The following is a 21,184-nucleotide window of genomic DNA, read 5'->3' on the forward strand; positions in this document are numbered from 1 at the left end:
TTATAGCAAAGATATCCGATAGATTGCCGCTGTTTTAACAGAAGAGTAAACATGTGTTCCTAACAAAAACACCCTCGCGCTCTTGCGCTGTTAATGCATTTATTTTACATATGCACGTTCCTTGGCAGAGCGAAAACGGTTTACGGCCCATAACGGATAAATCAAAAGGAAATAACGTCAACGTAATCAAATAGCACTGACATTCTCGTGCGTTTCCTGAACATATAATGACGTTGATGGATATTATATTCACACGTTTGCTTTTAACACATGTTATTGCTAGAATAACCCTAATATATCTTAGTTTTGTGATGTATCGTATGCAAAATCCCTCGGGATACGTTCATACATTGGCCCGTCCGGGCTTGGGCACAAACCAGTCCTTCACAATTCTGCAGATGGTACTACACGAAACTACATGCATAACCCCTACATTATAAAATGCGTCGTCTAAAATGCTTGCACTATCGGGCACCTTTTACTGGACAATATCATAGTTCTCAACAAACCTGCGGCATCAGCATTCCCTGAGAGTACAATTTCCCTTCTGAAAACATAAAAGAATCATCCTTAGCCATTATAATTGAGCCGCGCCATGAGAAAACGAACACAGTGCGTTTGCGACCAGCATGGATCCAGACCAGCCTGCGCATCCGCGCAGTCTAGTTAGGATCCATGCTGATCGCTAATGGTTTCTCTAATTGCAATAGGAGCCGCCGTAGCGCAGTTGTATCTCGTCCGCCTTGAGATCGAAGGGTCCCGGGTTCGATCCCGGCCACTGCCTTGGTGGTAATGCCCTTAGGCAAGACACTTTAATTCCACATTGCCTCTCTCTCCCTGCTCTTAGAGGTTGGTTCTATCTGGAATGAGTCTCGAGAGCCATTAATATAAGTTGTAAGAACTTGTTTGGCAATCGAGAATAAATAAATTAGTATAAAACTAATTGCAATAGGCTTTGAAAGCGGATGCGAAGGCTGGTCTGGATCCATGCTGGTCGCAAACGCGCTATGTTGGTTTATGCTGGTTTTCTTATGGTGCGGCTCATATTATCACACCCGTACAGGCTTTAATTAGTTCGAGGTTATACTTGGGCAGGCATACATATTTTTTTTTAATTTAACCTGGTACTGGTCGTCCATGATGCTGGTATAACTTATGCTGATGGAAGACATGACTGAAGTATGCACTGTTAAGGTTCCACCCCGATATTGAAGTACTTCTGGGTCGTTGTGGCCTAACTAATTGCCGCCGGCTTCTTTTTGCCACGCAAGTATTTGGCAAAATCAGCTTGTATTTACACGCGCTTTACAAAAGTGAAAACTGTCTTAAATTATCATTTAAATTTAGTATGATTTTATTTCACATTATTACAACTGTCTTGTGAATATATATGAAAAGATTGAATTTACTATGGTTAAAACGAATTTGCCATGGGAGATCGGTCGTTTGCTATGTGAATGCATTGCCATGGAAAATAACTCTACCATGACAAGAAAAATTATCATTTTGCCATGGCATATTTTTTTTAATTTTCTGGAAAAAAAAACGTGTTTTATCTACTTTTGAACATATTACAGGTAGAATTATAATTCTTTATATCATTATCTCATGTTTTATCGCGTTATACTTCTATGGCTTAGAATAATACTAAAATCGGATATCCATGGCAAAATAACTCTGTCATGGCAATTTTTTCTCATGGCAAATATCCATAAAATTCATTAGAAATGACAACTTAGTAAATACAAAAACGGTCGTCCTGTAGCGCGGGAGAGGGACCCGACAAAACGACAGTCCATTTTTATAACTGGCAGGTATAAAACTGATGTTCTTATCATGTTTTTACCGGTTCGGGTACCAACCAATCCCTTGAGATTCTGCAGATGTTATAACACGAAAAATTATGCGTTATTTCTAAATAAACATACCCCGTAAGTAGCATAAAATGGTCTGCATTGAGAATATTATCTGGATTAGATACGCTCTGTTCGTCTATCCAAGACTTAAAGCTGTTAAGTAGGGTTTCTGCATCCACTGTTCCACGGGAAGAAAATGTGAAGTCCACATTCTCTGTTATAGCGGATTCTTCTGAAGTCTTATAAAACATCAGTATTTTAAATAAACTGTCATAAGATGTTAGATTTTATCCACTATCTTTTAAAGACAAAACTTGTAAATTTGTCTTAAAATAATAGCGTAATAACACAGTAAAGTATTCTAATCATGAATACTAAGCGTGTCAAGCTAGACACTACGGAATACTGTTTTGTTCATATTGCACTATCGCCTTATTATCAAAGCGCGATGGTAGGATGGCATGATAACGGGTTGTTAGGATGGTAGAATGGCGATGGTAGGATGGTAGGATAATAGGATGGCGATAGTAATATTGAAGGATAGATAGCGATATTTGGAATAGGGTGAAAGGATTATCTGAACAATCAGTCAAAATGTTAACTATCTGGCTTGCATTAGAGCTGGTTTAACATAGACTTACGACTAAATTATTGCCATTTCAGCCAGGATTTGAATCCATAATCATTATGGCAACAGTTAAATGATGCTTTCGTGATGTAACATTTCCAACAAAATACAGTCAGCATTGTGCTTAATGGCATGTATGAACAGAAATCAATTTCCTGCAAAGACCAAAAGTTTCTATCCTTTTGACAATTGTAATATACTTTAACTTTTATGTAAATATCATCTGCAAGTAGTGTATAAAAAAAACAAAGACAAATATCAAACGGGGTATGCCACGTACCAAAAACGCAGCCGCCCCAAAACGAAACCCACAGCACGCAGACGTGCACACCACAAGCATACACACACGCGCCCGCGCACAAAGCCAACACATGAGTATCCCAAGCGATGTTTTAAACAAAAGTTTAACGGTATAACTAAAAAGTGATACTAAATTATCAAAATATTAATAATTCATTGTATGATAATAGAATAGCTTTACCTTTAGAACGTAAACACTTGTTAATTCCACATCAATATCTATTCCATATGTTGTTTGTAGACCTTTGTAACGTAAATGAACCTTAAACATTGAACATGCAATAATGCAACCAACATATGACATTTTTAAATGGAATTATATAATCTCAAATTGTCTTGATGTTATAACTGTTGGAGGAAGGTTTATATACTATACATTAGATTATACTATACACTTATATACTTAAAGTTTTTATTAGAATATTTTGTAACTTAGGAAAGGATAGGAATGGAAGACAAGTCTTATAGATATATATTTTAACCTTGGCATGAAACCCATCTGCATATAAAAACCATTTTCAGCTCATCAAATCATGGAATTTATTTACGGGTTGACTGTACATAAAAGAAACGTAAACTATATAGATCAAAGCAGCCTACCCCGTTTCCTAAAAATGCATACATTTTCTGTATAAGATCTAAAGCAGCTGCCTCACGTTCCAGTTGCGTTCCAGTGGTCAGACCATACCAGCTGAAATAAGTAGCAATCGCTGTTGTGCTAATACCGTCTCCTCGGTTACATGTTCTAATACTGAGAGCGGCAACCAGAGTTTCCTCGGTTACATGCTCTAATACTGAGAGCGGCAACCAGAGTTTCCTCGGTTACTTGCTCTAATACTGAGAGCGGCAACCAGAGTTTCCTCGGTTACATGCTCTAATACTGAGAGCGGCAACCAGAGTTTCCACGGTTACATGCTCTAATACTGAGAACGGCAACCAGAGTTTCCTCGGTTACATGCTCTAATACTGAGAGCGGCAACCAGAGTTTCCTCGATTACTTGCTCTAATACGTATACTAAGAGAGGAAAGTCGATTTTTCTCAATGACTTGCTTTATGCTAAGAGCACCAATCTGGATTTTCTCAGTCATTTGCTCTTATACTGAGAGAGGAAAGCCGGATTTTCTCAATAACGTGTTCTTATACTATTAGCAGCAAGCCGGGTTTTCTTAATAACTTGCTGTGATACTAAAATCGGCAAACCAAGGTTTCTTAATTCCTTGCTATTACACTACGAGCTGCAAACCAGATTTCTCGAGTACTTTCTCTAATACTATGAGCGGCAAGCCGGGATTTCACAAAAATTTGCTCTAAGGTCGGTGTGTCTCTGACTCCTTCATCTTATACACAGAACTGCAAGCTATCTTTTCTCTTACGACAATCAGTTGCTCTAACACTAAGAGAGGCCAGCCGGCATTTCCAGTTACTTATATTAATACTTAGAGCGGCCGGGTTTAAGCCGGGTTTACTGAGTTACTTGCACTAAGCCGAGTTTTCGCGGACGGGAGAACATAGAACATCGAATCTGAAAGCCGCAGAATGGAATTCGGGCGATGTGTATGTTCCTCGATATATGTGATTGAAGGCATAAATGGAGGTAATTAATAAACAAATGAAATGTATGTCACTTATATGGTACTAAAGAACTTGTTTTCAAATTACACACCAGAAAAAGTTAATTCTACTGTTGGTCAATGCAGAGCTGCACTTCATATCAACCTAATGTATTGTAACCATAGTAATGCTGCGTTTACCTAAATATACCATTAAGTTATAACTTGTGCCTGGGTTTACATTCTACAAGAAGAGTTAGTCTACAAATGTTAATGTTGACAGCTTTTTATATCTATCAATACCAATTATCTTACAAAAACATCCTTTTATTTTTAAATTAGTGAGAAAACTGATATAAGAATAAAACACATGTATTTTACTTCATCGTATAATGGGGAGGTAATTTCATGTACAAACAAAATAAGAACGTTAACCTGGGTGCCATTGTCCTTGACCTTTGCACACGACACAATGTCTTGTAATGGTAAATGTGTATGAAAGGTTATTTAAATATACACCAATGCAAAAAAGAACAGACAAAACAAAAATTACCAAAAATGTGTGATCTTGACCTTGGAGCTAGGGGTCTGGGTCTTGCACGTGGTATATCAACTCATTATGGGGAACATTTGTGTCAAGTAATAAGTAATTTTAAAGTCCCTTGAATGGCACAGTTATGGATCAGACAAGAAGCAGACGATGTTAACATTCACATTGACTTCTACGTGTGACCTTGACCTTGGAGCTAGGGATCCGGGTCTTGCGCATGACACATTGATATATTTTAAGGCACATATGTGCCAAGTAATTTTAAAATCCCTTGATAAATGGCAGAAGTATGGAATGGACACAAAACAGACCATGTTTAACATTCGACCTCTAAATGTGACCTTGACCTTGGAGCTAGGGGTATGGGTCTTGCGCGTGACACGTCGTCTTATTATGGGGAAAATTTATGCCGAATTATTTCAAAATTCCTTCATGGATGGCGGAGTTATGGACCGGACACGAAGTATGACGGAAGGACGCAGCCTATTTCTTTGTCCCCCTCTTTTCTTCGAAAAGGGCGGGGGACAACAAAAAATCCCTTCGTTATACTGATCTGTCGAGACGGGCCAGAATTACAATAGACAGTCAAAGGGCTAGCATCGCTCACGGAATAGAAAAATACATAAATTTTAAAAATGCTATAAATTTGTTGTTTTTTTTCTTCTCGATAATGCTGTAATAAACCATTTAGTTTGTCTAAAAAATAAACTTATTGCAAAGGCTTATTAGATTATATATCCTCAAGTACATCACGGGAACAAAAAAAACTCATACAAATAAATCGCAATTTGATATACTTACAAGGTGTATAAACTATAGTCAATCACAAGCTGTAGTTCAACATAATTTCTTTCAGTCTGTCTTCTAAACCTATCATTCACGCTGGGGATACTGTTTTCCTCTAAAAACAGATCACAAATTCACATAAAATGACAAAAAAACTAAATTACATCCGCGGAAATGTAAAAGCATTTTGATGACTTATTGTCTCAGCATTAAACATTGAATGAACTTAAACATCTTCTCCAAAATCGTTAAGCCCAGAAATTAGCTGTCTGGTATTTCGAAAGTTTCAAACTTTACAAACTTTGGTTGAAACAATTAAAAACATGTTGTTTTTTTTTACGAGTTCAAGTAAGATTAAATTTTATTTCATTCTTGAACACCAGATTTTACTCGAGAACACATTGTCTCCGCTGTTAAGTGGAAGTAATGGCGTAACGTCATTTTTTCTGGATAACTTAGGAAAAGGCCTGACCTCATATACAGGGAAACGAAAATCATTTAATAATTTAATGACAGTCGGACAGTGAATTTAATGAAATTTTAATCTACGGCAAATATCTAAAAATAATAATAATAATAATAAAAACAGGAACACTGACCTTCATATTCTATTTCACCATATTATAGATCATAATATGCTAATTGACAACAATAAGTTTCATTGAAATCTGACTTGTAGAAAGAAAATTTCACCAGACTTTTAGAAGGTCCGAACTGAGCCTAACACATGCCATTTTTTAAAAGTATATTTTAAATTTTCGAAATATCAAGGTTTAATCAAATTCTTTGTTGTGGAATTCACTATCAAAACGTGCAGAACTACCTAAATCTATCATTTCCACCCACGTTTCATTTGCTTAGCAATCAAACATACCATTGGTATTTTCAGTGGGCACTCTGTAGTCATGTGAATAGTCTCTTGTAGTGTTGACCTTGAAAAGGCCATGTTGAAAACTTTCGTCTGCTTTCTGTGAGTCTTTAGGTAAAATCATATACAGTTCGTTATTGAGAGCAACTTCTGCTACCACTTTTATCGAACCGGTCTCGCCGCAGCTGTCGAGTATTGCATGAGCAGAATGGTTGATATCCTCGTAAAAATGTGTGCACTGTAATAAAAGTTGCATGTCTATTTAATGTGGTGATGTCAATTATATTGGATTTCTTTGTCATGGAACGGTTGGGGTAAACTAAGTTTGTTTTTGTTTTGTTTTTGTTGGACTTCGCACCGACACAATTATAGGTCACATGGCGACTTTTCTGTTGTTGATAGTGGAGGAAGACCCCAGATTCCCCTCCGTGCATTATTTCATCACGACCTCCCATAAACCAACTGGATGGCTTTGACTTGTTAGCTCGATTAAAATGCATCACATGACTATAACATTCCAGATGGATGGATGGAACGAACGGAGGGACAGTTAAAGTTATACAGTTACACTAGTTGCTAGGATGCTGCATTACTGTGACCGGGAACACCCGCTTGTAAATCTGGACATTGTATGTCTAGCATGCAAAATCATTATCTACATCATTATAAATGCTATAATCTGAATGGTTGAACACTGAACGAAAACAATCACATAGAATCGCCTATTGACTCCATACTTCTTCTGAAATGGTGTTAACCCCTTAAATATGAATTATGACAATTTATGCTGTAAAATCCGGATTATTCTAGGAAACGCCTCGGTCGAACATTCTCTGGTAAATTGTCCATTGCTGTAAGCCCATTATGTATCAAATTTCAAAAAGCTTAGAGTCGGAAAGCGCATATGCAAAACTACAATTTGATACCTTTCATTTGTGTGTGGAGGGGGTGGGGCAGTTGATTGGGCTCCGTGGCCGAGTGGTTAAGGTCACTGACTTAGAATCACTTGCTCCTCACCAATGTAGGTTCGAGTCTCACTCGGGGCGTTGAATTCTTCATGTTAGGAAGCCATCCAGCTGGCTTACAGAAGGTCGGTGTTTCTATCTAGGTGCCCACCCTTGATAAAATAATGCATCAAAGCCATATGACCTATAATTGTGTCGGTGCGACGTTAAACCCAACGAAAAACCCTTTCATTTGCATTTCTACCAATCACAAATCCATTATGTAAGCTAAAATAACCTGCAGTTGGACCGATCAACACGAGTCAGTTCGTGTTAATGCTTGAAACTGCCACGTGATACTTGGTAGCACTTTAAAATTTCCATTAAAGGTATACATTTGTCTTAAAACACTATTGCAATAAAGTATTTTTCCTAGATGTTCGTATTTCCATGAAGCTTTAGGCTATTGGGGTAAAATTTTCAGAAAAGTTCAAAATATCAAGATGCTTAACTTATAAACGGCAGCTGTACATAGGCATTTGCGCAAAACGTATCAAGATAATAATGTAAATTATCACAATGATATTTCCGGACAACCTTCGGCTACTGAGATAACCTTTTCAGAAGATTTCGCTTTATCAAATCTTAGATAAATTCTTGAAGTATTACGATAGCTGCCAAGCTAACTCGTGGCAGAAATATGTCACCATAGTAAATACTTAGTAATGACCTCGTTTTCTAATTTTCGGTAAAACATGATATAAGTTTGGAGGCATGCTGCTTTAAGAAGCAGATGGTTCGAATCATTCAGCACATATTTCAGTCCGAGGTAACATGCAGTATAATTCTTTAATATTTTGTTCAGAGATCAAGAAATTTATTATCAAAGTAAGAAAAATACATACATATTCATTTTTCTGTCTCAAACAAAATTGCAATTTATGTAGTTTTATGAAGACTTACATGAACAGTTATTTTCTTTTCCACCAGCCCCAAACCTACTTCTAAGGTGAACAAGGGGCTTAATGTTTTCTTTCTATTTCGGTGAAATTTCAAATATGAATGCTGATTGTCTCCTTTTATTTCTGTTACTATGACGTCTGGCATGACAGCTGTATTTCTTAAAGAAGCACGTCTTCTTGTTCGGTGTACAAATGTATGTGAAATAGATACGGTTTCTGAAATTACATGAATAATACAAAAGTTTGAAGAAAAAGAAAATAAAATAAAAAATGACAAAACTATCATTAAGTTATTGCAGTTCAATGTATAACAGTATTCCACACAATGTTTAGAAAGAAATATTCAAAAGATTTTTTTCTTGGACAAGGCAATGTGCGTGTATCATTTTACATTCTGGTACTTTTGGTCTACAAGTAGTGCAAGACTCAAGAACTGTATACAGTATACGAATCAAATCAGGTTTAAAGATTTGCATCATGATTTGAGCCGTGCCATGAGAAAACCAACATAGTGGCTTTGCGACCAGCATGGATCCAGATCCGCGCAGTCTGGTCAGGATCCATGCTGTTCGCTTTCAAAGCCTATTGCAATTAGAGAAACTGTTAGCGAATAGCATGGATCCTGACCAGACTGCGCGGATGCGCAGGCTGGTCTGGATCCATGCTAGTCGCAAAACCACTATGTTGGTTTTCTCATGGCACGGCTCATTTTATTCTGGCCAATATTATTCAATAGGTGACCTAAATGCTTAATGAAACTTTCTTCGAGAACATTTTAAAAGATTTGTAACTGTTTTTTTACTTAGAAAGTAGATCTATATAAACCTAATATTTTTTTTAGAAAAGTATTTGAAATAAAACCAAACCTATAACAGCGCTTATGACCACGAACAGAAATAAAATCCCTAGAGATAGTGTAAATCTTTAAACGTGTCCTACTGGGGCCTGTTTCACAAATATCCCCAAGTTTCAACGTCAGTTCTCTCCTAAGATAGATTTTACTAATATAAGTTTGCAACAACATTTTGATAGATTTAACTTTGCCTTAAGTAGGCTTCATGAAAAGGGCAGCTGTTCCCTAATTTCTTAAAGTATTCCCTACTTGAGGTAACCGTAATAAATAATTCTATGTATGAACATTGGCAGAGCTTTAAATCCATTTTTGGCCGGGTTTTCGAAGAAACATCCGGCTTGTAGATTATGTCTGTCCGGGATGGATGGATGAATGGATGGATGGACGGATGGACGGGTGGATAGAATAGTGAGTCTCATGTTAACCTTTTTGTTCATTCAATATCTTAAGTATTTCTTTGTTGATTCGCCGTAAAACCCAACTCACTCACTCACTTAACAAGTATTTCACCTAGGACCTTGAAACTTCACAGGTATATTATTCTTGATGTGTACATGACCTTTATTGATTTATGGTCACTGGGACAAAGGTCAAGGTCACAGTGATCTGAACATTTGAAAATAGTTTCTGCATGATATCTGGACAGGTATTTCACCTAGGACCTTCGAACTTTAAAGGCATATTGTTCTTGATATGTACATGAACCCTATTGATTACAGGGTCATTGGATCAAAGGTCAAGGTCACAGGGACCTGAACATATTAATATTTTTGTCCACTCAATATCTTGACAAGTATTTCGCCTAGGACCTTGAAACTTCATACGTATGTTGATCTTGATGTGTACATGACCACTATTGATTTTGGGGTCACTGGATCAAAGGTCAAGGCCACAGGGATCTGAAATTTGCAAATGGTTTTCTCTCAATATCTGGACAAGTATTTCACCTAGGACCTTGAATCTTCTTAGGTATGTTGGTGATGTTGGTCTTGATGTGTACCTGGCACCCATTTCAGGGTCAAAAGTCAAGGTCACAGGGATATAAACATTGAAAATGTTTGGGGTTTATTTACTTTTTTTATACCAGTTTAATTTCATTTTCTACCTGTCCATTTCTTTTTTCCCTTTTTCCTTCAATATTGCTTATTAATTTGGGGGTTATTGATAGCATGTCATTATTAGAACTTTACCTCATTATCACCTAATTTGGAAAACCCGGCCAAAACGCCGTCTGGCGTTAGCTGCTGCTTGTTTTAAATTGCTTTCCCAAAAATCTGTGGCACGTTTCCCTGAAGGAATACTGTTACAGTAAGAGATTCTGGCAATCATCCTATGAAGTTTGACAATTGTCGGCCAAAGCTTTCTTTAGATATGGAACGGAAACAGCCTTTGTATCAAGTTCAGTATGACATTGAGTTTTGGACTACTGACCCCAGAAAGAAAAAACATCATCCAACAGTCACAGACAGTCATTCTTTAAAGTTTGGTGCATTATTTATTATTTATTATTGAGCGGAAACCGTTTTCAGTATTAGGGTCACTGTGGCCTTGTCCTTTGACCTACTAATCCTCAAGATAACAGGGGAAATTTACAGACCACAGGCAATCATTATATGACGTTTGACTATTTAAGTCTAAGCATTCTCTTCTTACTGATTGCCAACCGAATAGCCTAACTACCGACCGACCAACGACCAACCGACACAACAACAAACAGACCAACAATGAACAAAGTAATAAATATACCGCCTCTTCTTCGAAGGCGGGTCAGGGCCATAAAATTGAAGCAACGCACCATTATGTACATTGTACTGATATAGAGCAGCAAATACAAGTATTGAATTCCGGGAATATTGGAACAGTATTTGTTTTGAGACACTATTTGCATCTAAAGTGTTTTGTTTTATTTTTGGAACGACTACATTGCCAACCGAATAGCCTAACTACCGACCGACCAACGACCAACCGACACAACAACAAACAGACCAACAATGAACAAAGTAATAAATATACCGCCTCTTCTTCGAAGGCGGGTCAGGGCCATAAAATTGAAGCAACGCACCATTATGTACATTGTACTGATATAGAGCAGCAAATACAAGTATTGAATTCCGGGAATATTGGAACAGTATTTGTTTTGAGACACTATTTGCATCTAAAGTGTTTTGTTTTATTTTTGGAACGACTACACGCTAATTACGTTGATTTTAACACTATGTTTTGTTTTGACAATTTGTTGAAAAGCATTAACACGATTGCACTAAGGTCTCCTTAAGCTTCTAGAAAACGTTGTTATGTTTTATAGTTAACATTTTCCCAAATGTATTTGATATCAAACTGACATAAAGTTTTTACTTCTCTATCGAACAATGACGACCGGGCCAGTTAAAGGACAGCTTCTAAAATGCTCTTTTCTGTATTCACCGATGATTTGATGTTACCTTTATTTTACAAACAAGCAACGGAAACAGTGTTAACTTTCTTAATTTTACTATGTTACAGCAGAAAAACCTTTTAGTACTTGCTTGTCACACAAAAGATATTCGGCAAGTTCCGTGCGACTTCGTTTTCGTATTTGGTTACAGCACTTGTCCGACGTTCTCATAGTTCATAAGTGCAAATGGTTTTCTAATCATTCCGGAGAATTCCGAAATCGCATCCGGAGAATACCGTAACCGAACGGAAATTGCCGATTGTCAATTCGGGTCTACCACGTTAAAACGTTATACTAAAAATTCTTTTGATTCATTTTATAATCAATGCGCCTTTAAGTAATTACACTGTACAAAATGGTTTAAATAGTTCTACACTTAAAGTTAAGCACACGTTACAAAGAACATGCAATACATCTTACGCATCATGAGATAATAACTTTAAATGAACTCTTAAACTACTCTGAGACACAGATAAAACGACTTATGTTTTAGATTTGCATTGCATTTGTTTTCTTTCAGTTTTTTCTTTTCTTCTTATTTCAGTAGTATTTGACTTAAAGGCAAGGAACATTTCAATTTCAACAATAATCGAAACTGTTGTTTTTTGTATGAAAATGCTTTTCAAAAACATTTGAATGTTCTGTTACAGTTGCTTTACAATATTCTAGTAACGACACATTTGGGAATAGAGGTTATATGAGCCGTGCCATGAGAAAACCAACATAGTGGGTTTGCGACCAGCATGGATCCAGACCAGCCTGCGCATCCGCGCAGTCTGGTTAGGATCCATGCTGTTCGCTATCAAAGTCTATTGCAATTAAAGAAACTGTTAGCGAACAGCATGGATCCTGACCAGACTACGCGGATGCGCAAGCTTGTCTGGATCCATGCTGGTCGCAAACCCACTATGTTGGTTTTCTCATGGCACGGCTCATATACAGTTTTGTCTGCTCTTATCTCGGGGCAAATAAAAACCCCTAACCATTCCTCATTTAAATCAAAGGAAAATAATGTTGATATCACCGTTACATGAAACAAAATAGAACTGTACACGAAAAAACGTTCTAAAGCATGTCTGTTAAAATTCTCAACTTAACAAATAACCAGTACATGTGTACTTTTATTGAAAAGCTGAACTAAATAAACTGACATAAGTATATAATTCAATCCATATTTAATTAAGGTTCAATAGTAAGGCAAATCAGTATCACAACGTGTGGCATAGACCGCAGAGAATAAAATAAATATAACGACATTGTGCGAAAATAAGTTCTGTTCAAAAACCACTTTTTAAAAATTCTCGCTGCTTCTGAATTTGCATGCGATTTTTTGCACATTTCCTGTTGAATGTATAAAGTTTTATTTCAGACTTTGACAATAGTAACAAATTTCTATATAAGAAATAAATATCAGCATTACATCGTGTATTGAAGAAATTTCAGAATTTTCTGAATTCATGCGAAATGAAAGACAGAATGTGATCCGAAAATCCATTGATTGTGCTAGAGATTTGTAGGTAATTTGCCGATCATATTTTGTCGTTCATGAACCCCGTCAGAAAGTGTTTCATTTCTTATATTTAAGTTATATGATACATTTCAGTCCACATTATTCTGTGTGCCTAATAAGGTCACACACGCCTAAATAGTATTCACTATAAATTCTTTATTAAACTGACCTTTTTTTTGCCAAGCATAGCTAGAACTATTTCAGGGAACAATTTTGTTGATGTTACATAATTAAATGTATTTCGTAATAGACGCTCATAAAACAAAAGTCCAAAACTGATTTTTCATATTATATCATTTGTACTATTTGAATGTTCTTCACGGGTATCTGACCTTCTTGCAAACATGAAGAAAAAAACTTGAAATACTTGAAGACTTTCTTATCGGCATGAAGATAAATCAAAAACGATTGTATGCATGTTTTGAACAGAAATAAGTTTAACCAGTATAAACACATGATTCAGTTTAGATAAAAATAGTACAAGCAGGCTTCTTTTAAAAAAGAAACCTAGGAGAGGTCCAGTGATGCTCCGTTTAAAGTGATATCAGACAAGACACATAGATAATAGACCTTGAGCTGACAATTGACCCTGCTCCCCCACCAGGGGGAATTTTCAACACTATGATTTTCTTAAACCTTATGGTAGTTGGCATTCACAGACAAAAGTTTGCAAGTTTCCGTTGGGGCTTTAACGAGTTACGGAGATTTAAAATACGTTACCATGCAAATTTTCATTTAATTCACCATTTATGTGAATTTAATATTATAAACATGCCTGTTGTACAATTAATCGTAATAAACAAGACATTTAGATATGTTTATGTATTTAAAATTGAAATTATCATATGTTCATATCATTTTAGGTGAACAGATGTTATGTATTATCCGTAACTTACGTTACTCTTTTTGTAATTACTAGAACATAGAAATATATCAACAATGATGATTTTTTTAAGTTGTAAAATACTGATAATGGCCAATACACAGTTCAGTAATTAAATTTATATATAATAAAACTGTCCCTAGAGTTAACTTATTCAATACGTCACATATGATACGTTACCTTTCCGAAATATGTGTTAAAGAAAAAATATTTAAAATTTTGGTATTACCTATATGGTTAGGATTTTAAAAAATTTATACATTGGACTATAAATAAACATCACCAGACATGAACAACATTATCAAATAAATGTATATTGATTTTATAATTCATTAGAAATATTATTTAAATGTATATTAAGAATATATAGCTCTTTGAATGTACCAGTATGACTGCATATCATAATTGTCATTAGTATAATTAAATAACATAGACTCTGCAATGCGAAGCAATATAGTCCTAAGGTATGACCTCTGACAACTAAGTGTGACATTGAGCTTGAAGTGAAAATGGTATTCACTATACCAGGGTCGACACTCTTATTAGGGGCAGAAGAGGTTTCTAACGCTAAAAGGCAGATGGCCTTAGATTTCGGTTGTTGATGATAAATACAACTGCATTCAATAGAGTCTGGTCGAGAGGAGATACTCCTCGTAAACGATTGATCCTCCTAGCCATGTGATGTCGATCCTCCTCGCTGATTTGCTGTTTCTCCTGTGAACTCTGACAGTGACCTTGGTAACCATTAACAGCATTCTCACTACACTCCCCCAGCCCTGTTCTATAAAGTGGGTCATAAGGGCTTGGGAGGCCACAAATGGATTCCTTGCAGAATCAGACATAACAGGGATACCCTGCAGGATAATTAACATGGAGGTTTTGCCAATAACGATTATACATCTAATGCAAAGCAGACCACAAGTACTTCCTTCTTAAAACAGATGAGATTCCCCAATGGATGGTTAATTACTATACTGAAGCAGTTATTCCAAAACTTAAGGCCATGGGATACCCTGACCCAAGTTCATAAACCTCCGGGATGCCTGGAAAAAATACCAAATTATTAAGGCCCTGGGATACCCAGAGCAAGGACCATAATACTGACAATAATGTATGCCAGGTGATACACATACTGCATTAGTTCATAAACTCTTAGGTTGCAGGGAGAAATGTACCAAATTATTACCATGCTGGAATACCCATACTAATGTGTACTATGGGATACTCATTCTGACCTAAACTTCTAAAACACAGTCAAGATACCTAGCAAAACATACACATCTGAGAAACTTGGGTTTGCTTGAAAGTTTGGCGGACGGATGGACATAGCTTCTGCATCTTTCACAAGGATAAACCTGGGATACCCAGGAAGCTGGGAAGACTTCAAACAGATGGACACAGTTTCTGCGTCTATTGCTGGACTGGGCTTTGCCTCTGCTGACACATATCTAAACGAGGATCTAAAGTAAATGATCCAAGACCCGAAGTCCCTTTCCTAGGCCTCCTATTTGTTCTAGGTTATAACTCCGGACGGATAAGCAAAGAAAGGAAAGAGAAACCTACTGGATCCGCCGTCTCAACACCTTACAACCTATAGGCATCAATAAGGGAGACTAGATTAGCCTGCTGAAGCATTATTTTCCCCACTAAGATTAAAAACACAGATACTAGTAGTTCATTTTAGCAGATATTAAATCACTTCAGGCAATCGGACATTGTTTTTAATTAACATCGACCACAACATAGATTTTCTTTTTCCGCTACCTTCTCTGTTGAAAACGGCGTTAAACACAAAACCAATGAACGAAATCCTCAGGAAAAATACAGAGAACCAATCAAAAACGCTCTATTTTTATAAAACGGCTATTTTCATTTATCACTCATTCTGTTGATCGATATGTTCATTGAGCATTTATATATCGAACTATACAGGCGGTATTTACGCCGTTGCTGTGTTGTTTTGATTTATGCTACCCTTGAAAAAGGCTTTTTTAAAAAGCCGAAAGCGCTCGGGTTTATAATTAAACTTTTGACACTGTTTGAACATACATTTTTTCTCATACTCTGTGTGTATATATATATATATATATATATATATATATATATATATATATATATATATATATATATATATATATATATATCTGTATTTGTTTCGTTAATAACTGAGCTGTTTCCAACATTTATAACAATAGTATTACATCATATTTCTTTATTTTAAACGAACAGTTAATTTCGTCTTAGGGGATTTTAAAACTTACTTGTGCGCAAGCGCATTGTACCATTTTAGACTGGCTCACCGTAATTTGCGCTAGAAAGTGAAATCTAATGCCGTAAACTTAGTAGATTAGTCTGAAAAGCCAACACTATGGAGAGGTCTTGATAGACCTCTCCAATAACAGTGTACACAAAAACGGCGGCTGATTCCTGTCGTTTCGTTATGTCGTTTTGTCGCAGCGACACAACGACAAACGTCGTAATGGCGCCCCGCCGAACATCGGTCCGCTGAATGTCGCCCCAGCAAACGCCACCCTACCCTGTGGGCGACGTTTCGGAGTGGCGACGTTCAATGGGGCAACGTTCGGCGGGACGCTAAACGACGACTGAAGTTGCCTGGCTGAAATCGGCAACTATAAAGTGTTTATCAATATCACAACATGCGGCTCCGTGTTTATAAAACGAAGAAAAAATACAATTACATTAAATATAACTGCGTTAAACAACTTTTGTGGCTAAACTGCTTTAAATCACAGTCATGCTGTTTCTTCAATTACAGACACTCAGCTGCGTATCTGCCAATGAAAGCTGTTTCATACAACGCGGTATCAAATTATTTTTCGGATAATTATATAGAATTCAAAAAAGTCATATTTGCGCAATTGCCTAAAACCTGATGTTATACGTAGTTTTAAATCATTTTGGTAAATAATTTTATTTTATATTGTGTAATAATATTGCCATCATGTGGTATGTGTGGTTCTATACATTGATGTTAAAGTTTATTTTATGTAAATTTTAAGTTTGAAATCTAAACAAGAAAGTGAAAAAATCAAAACGTAGAGATATATTGTATGATATGGAGATGAATAAAACTAAAATTCTTTGAATCGCTTCATTTAATTTCATATCTTAATGAAAAGATAATTTTGCATTTATAAATACACTGCTGTGTTCGTTAGACCATCGTTTGTTTGTTTGTTTTGGGTTTAACGCCGTTTTTCAACAGTATTGAAGTTATGTAACGGCGGGCAGATGTTCTTGGATTCTGTACCAATACCAACCTGTTCTCCGCAAGTAACTTCCCCAGATGTCGTGTTAGTATTTTGTTATTTAGACATGTTTAAAGAAATGACCTTGGTACAAACTGATAATGCGGAAAATGTGGCAAGGGCCAAAGGGTTAATTGAAACCCTGCATTTGATTTTAGTCATTCGAATTTGTGCTCAGAAATAACTAATCAAGATTAAGATATATTTATCATTTCTTTAAGACGTATATTTCCGATGTTTATATTTATGTTGTAAAGCATCAAAATTTACTAATCTTTAAAAAAAAGAATTTACAGTGTAACCGCATATTGTCATATATGTATAGAGTGTTACAGTTACAACCTGCCGACATTAAATATGTATGTGAGCTGCGCCATGGGAAAACCAACATCCGCGCAGTCTGGTCAGGATCCATGCTGGTCGCTAACAATTACTCTAATTGCAATAGGCTTTGATAGCGAACAGCATGGATCCTGGCCAAACTGCGCGGATGCTGGTCGCAAAGCCACTATGTTGGTTATCTCATGGTGCGGCTCATGTTATGATAATGTTTCCTTTATGGAAGAACCCTTTAACTTTCACATACATTTATGCTATGTTTATTTCAGTGAAAGAAATTTGAACAGTACCCGCTGACACCACGGGTATTCAATTTATGAAGCCAACAGGTGTGAAATATATATAAAGCAAGTCAGTCATTCAATGCCCATCTTCCAATAAAATATATTATCGTTAAGTATTACTTTAAACGTAGAAAATACCCATAAACGGTATTTAACTTTCTATCTTAATAAATTGCATGCGTATGTAGACCCAAATTCACAATCAAATATCATGCAGTAACAGTCGTTTGATAAAAATAACTTCCAGATTTATAGTAGAAATCGTTTATACTATGTTATATGTTTGTACCTTTTCAAACGAAATGTAAACACTGCTAATACACATAGAATCTATGTAGGTTTTGTTCTAATCATTTTAATTTTATAGATTATCATAACTGTATGCAAAATAATTTTAGATGTCAAGGTGTAGGAAAAGAGAGGTTGGTGGCATCACCATGACTACCGAAATACCGATCATGCGAACTGATTAAGGTTTCGATACTAGCTCTTCCTGTTACACCGGTTGTTGAAGACAGTGTGTTAATAAGTGAGATTGATTGTGTACCCCGATTTCGCATTCGCCCAATTTGCACTCGTTTAGTTGGGCTAGTTGATCAGGCTATGTCCCGCAGGTGTAATGAATTGATGCGTGCACAGCTAGCCTGACTGAACAAGTGAACATCGGGCGAAATCGTGTACACATTTGAGCCCACCTATTAACACACTTTTTAAAATAACCGGTGCATCAGTTTGTAGTACAAATATCAGACACAGTTCGTGCCGAAACCTTGATCAGTTCGCATGAGACTGATGTAGAAAGCGGTAGTTCGGCAGTCATGGTAATGTCACCAAACTGGACTTCAAAAATTACGTTGTATACAGTTGTGATAATCTATCAAATTAAAATGGTTTGTACAAAGCCTATGTACTTTTACATGTTTGAGAATGTATTTACAAATGCAAATGAAGTATGGCTGACAAACAGGTTTTCTTTAGCTCTTCCGCATTAGTTTCTATCCATTTCATAGAAGTTATCGCTTTGTATGTAACTTAGATTTAATTTAGATCAGTAGCACTAACTTATTCTTGTATTAAAAGCATGTTCCTAACGGTAATAAGCGCGGTAAGCCGAATTGATGTTTTATTTGAAAATCACCGTCAACTGTTGAGGTCACTACGTCTTCATGTCAAGCCACGGTTTAGTTACGTTTAATAATTTAGCTTCAAATTTATATGAATATAATGTGACACAGAGAATATATAGCGAATTGAAAATACAATGGTGACATGATAAAAAGTATAAAGAATTCCTACCGATTTCCTGTATTCCATCAAAAAATGAACGGTGGAAACATTCTCCCATCGTGATCATAATTAAAACACAGCAAATGAAGAGTAAAGAATTCATCCTAGTTTTCTTTCTTCCACCAGCAAATGTATTACGAAGTCACAACAATATGGAAGTTTCATACGAATTATTTTTCTCCTTTACAAGTGATAGAACTTTTATATAAAGGATTAAATTATTGTAACATCGAATCAGGCGACGGTTCAATGTTTATTAAAATTCATTTTTCACAGGTGAAGTAAAATGTGACACGCCTTAACAAACAAATTTGCATAATTCATGCTATGCTAAATTTCCCTTCATTCATTTTTTTGTGTTCACCTGATATCCCTTCATATCAAATATAGATGAAGCGAAATTTTCAATTTCCTTGTATGCCAGCGGGTTGAAAAAATTGTTTTGGTAAAAAAGTACTTATACTACCTTGAGTCAGTTCATTGCTGAATTAAGTTGAATAAAATAACTGTGTGTCTGTTCACCCAAGTTAATATATTCAGTACATTGATATTCTTTTATCACATAGACCCAAATAAAAATTGAAATTTGAAAATTTTTCTAAATAGAGGGAGACATGCATAATCGCTCAGTTACGTAGTATTTTATCTTTTGGATTCAGTTTCTTCGCTGCGCTTTGAATGAAATTTTTAAGAAAAACACACACTTCAAGTTAAGCTTATCTGGCAGTAATTTGTGACCGACTTTTTATATCTGTTGAGGAGCTAACTGATGGGATTTTTAATTGTACTAAAGTATATTGAACAGTTACAGAATTTATATCAAAAGAAAATCATATATTTAAACATATTTTGCAAATACAAACGGCATATATAAAATGCACGTGCATGTATTTACAAAATATGTTTAAATGTATGATTTTAATATATATTTTCTACATTAGTTGACTCTGACAACTTCTTGGAATACGACATAGTCTAATTAAATTCATAATTTAAGCTCATCCCATTCTAATTTTCATGAATATTCTTCGTGGGTGATTGCTTTAATAATACCCATTCCTTTAATAGCTGTAAGAAATGTGAGGGGGAAATGTGTTTGATATAATCCTTACTGACGATTGGTTTCTTTTTACACCAAAAAGGGAATGACACATGAAACATGTTATCAGAGTAAAGACTTCCTTAATCAATATTAAACGATATACAAGTTGTTAAAGGACAAACTATCTAAAATTTAAAAGATGAAGATACAGATTTGTCCGTACCATGTTTCCCTGGATAAAAATTGTGCTTTTTAGTTTAACCCTTACCCTGCTAAATTTCTAGAACTTGTCCATCTTTCAATTTTGACAGTACAATTAACTGTTAAAAGGGGTGCTTACTGAAAACGTACTGACTGAATGGCGAACAGTGCAGGTCATAATCAGACTGCACGGATGTACAGGCTGGTCATAATTTGAACTGGTCGCAAGGCAGAATCAAGCGTGTCCAGCATAATAAGGGCCAATGAATAATATTAAAATGTTAATACTTTAATAACCGTAACCGTCATTCAATTGATAAGATAAGGATGACCTGGTTTTATTGTTGAAGTGTGGGTCTTTCGCTGCCGGACTTATATAGAGTATTATACAGTTCTTCATTTTAGTACGAAACACCGGTGATGACACTTCAAACTTCAGATTTCTTACTCCATATTTCAGACTTTGTACTTCACACTTCACATTTCATACTTCATTTTTCACACTTCAGGCTTCAAGGCAATTCATAGATTAAACATCACGTGACTTGACGTCACCTATTGTGTATTGGCATAGATGTGCACGTTATTTCTTATTTGAGTTTAAAGTATTATTGATTGTGCACATTTTAAATAACGG

The 21,184-nt window shown here is 35.9% G+C and overlaps 1 protein-coding gene across 1 annotated transcript; it reads right to left on the bottom strand.

Moving 5' to 3' along the window:
- Window positions 1-450: 450 nt before the first annotated feature.
- Window positions 451-19,565, bottom strand: LOC128550826 (uncharacterized). Its single transcript, XM_053530660.1, has 8 exons — window positions 19,314-19,565; window positions 8,447-8,661; window positions 6,546-6,777; window positions 5,687-5,786; window positions 3,385-3,475; window positions 2,966-3,046; window positions 1,929-2,095; window positions 451-547 (listed from the first exon to the last, which is right to left on the bottom strand). The coding sequence occupies exons 1-8, from the start codon at window positions 19,405-19,407 to the stop codon at window positions 451-453; spliced, it is 1,077 nt and encodes a 358-aa protein (XP_053386635.1). The 5' UTR covers window positions 19,408-19,565.
- Between the last annotated feature and the right edge of the window lie 1,619 nt (window positions 19,566-21,184).

Source organism: Mercenaria mercenaria, chromosome 18 (assembly GCF_021730395.1).
Source record: "Mercenaria mercenaria strain notata chromosome 18, MADL_Memer_1, whole genome shotgun sequence".
Taxonomy (NCBI): domain Eukaryota; kingdom Metazoa; phylum Mollusca; class Bivalvia; order Venerida; family Veneridae; genus Mercenaria; species Mercenaria mercenaria.

Bases quoted from the DNA above. Each gene is read 5' to 3' on its own strand.
- LOC128550826 (XM_053530660.1), bottom strand. From the start codon at position 19,407: ATGAATTCTTTACTCTTCATTTGCTGTGTTTTAATTATGATCACGATG. The intron at 6,778-8,446 runs GTAAGTCTTCAT...CTTTTATTACAG, and splicing joins AAAAGAAAATAACTGTTCAT to TGCACACATTTTTACGAGGA. The intron at 3,047-3,384 runs GTAGGCTGCTTT...TCAATGTTTAAG, and splicing joins ATGCATTTTTAGGAAACGGG to GTTCATTTACGTTACAAAGG.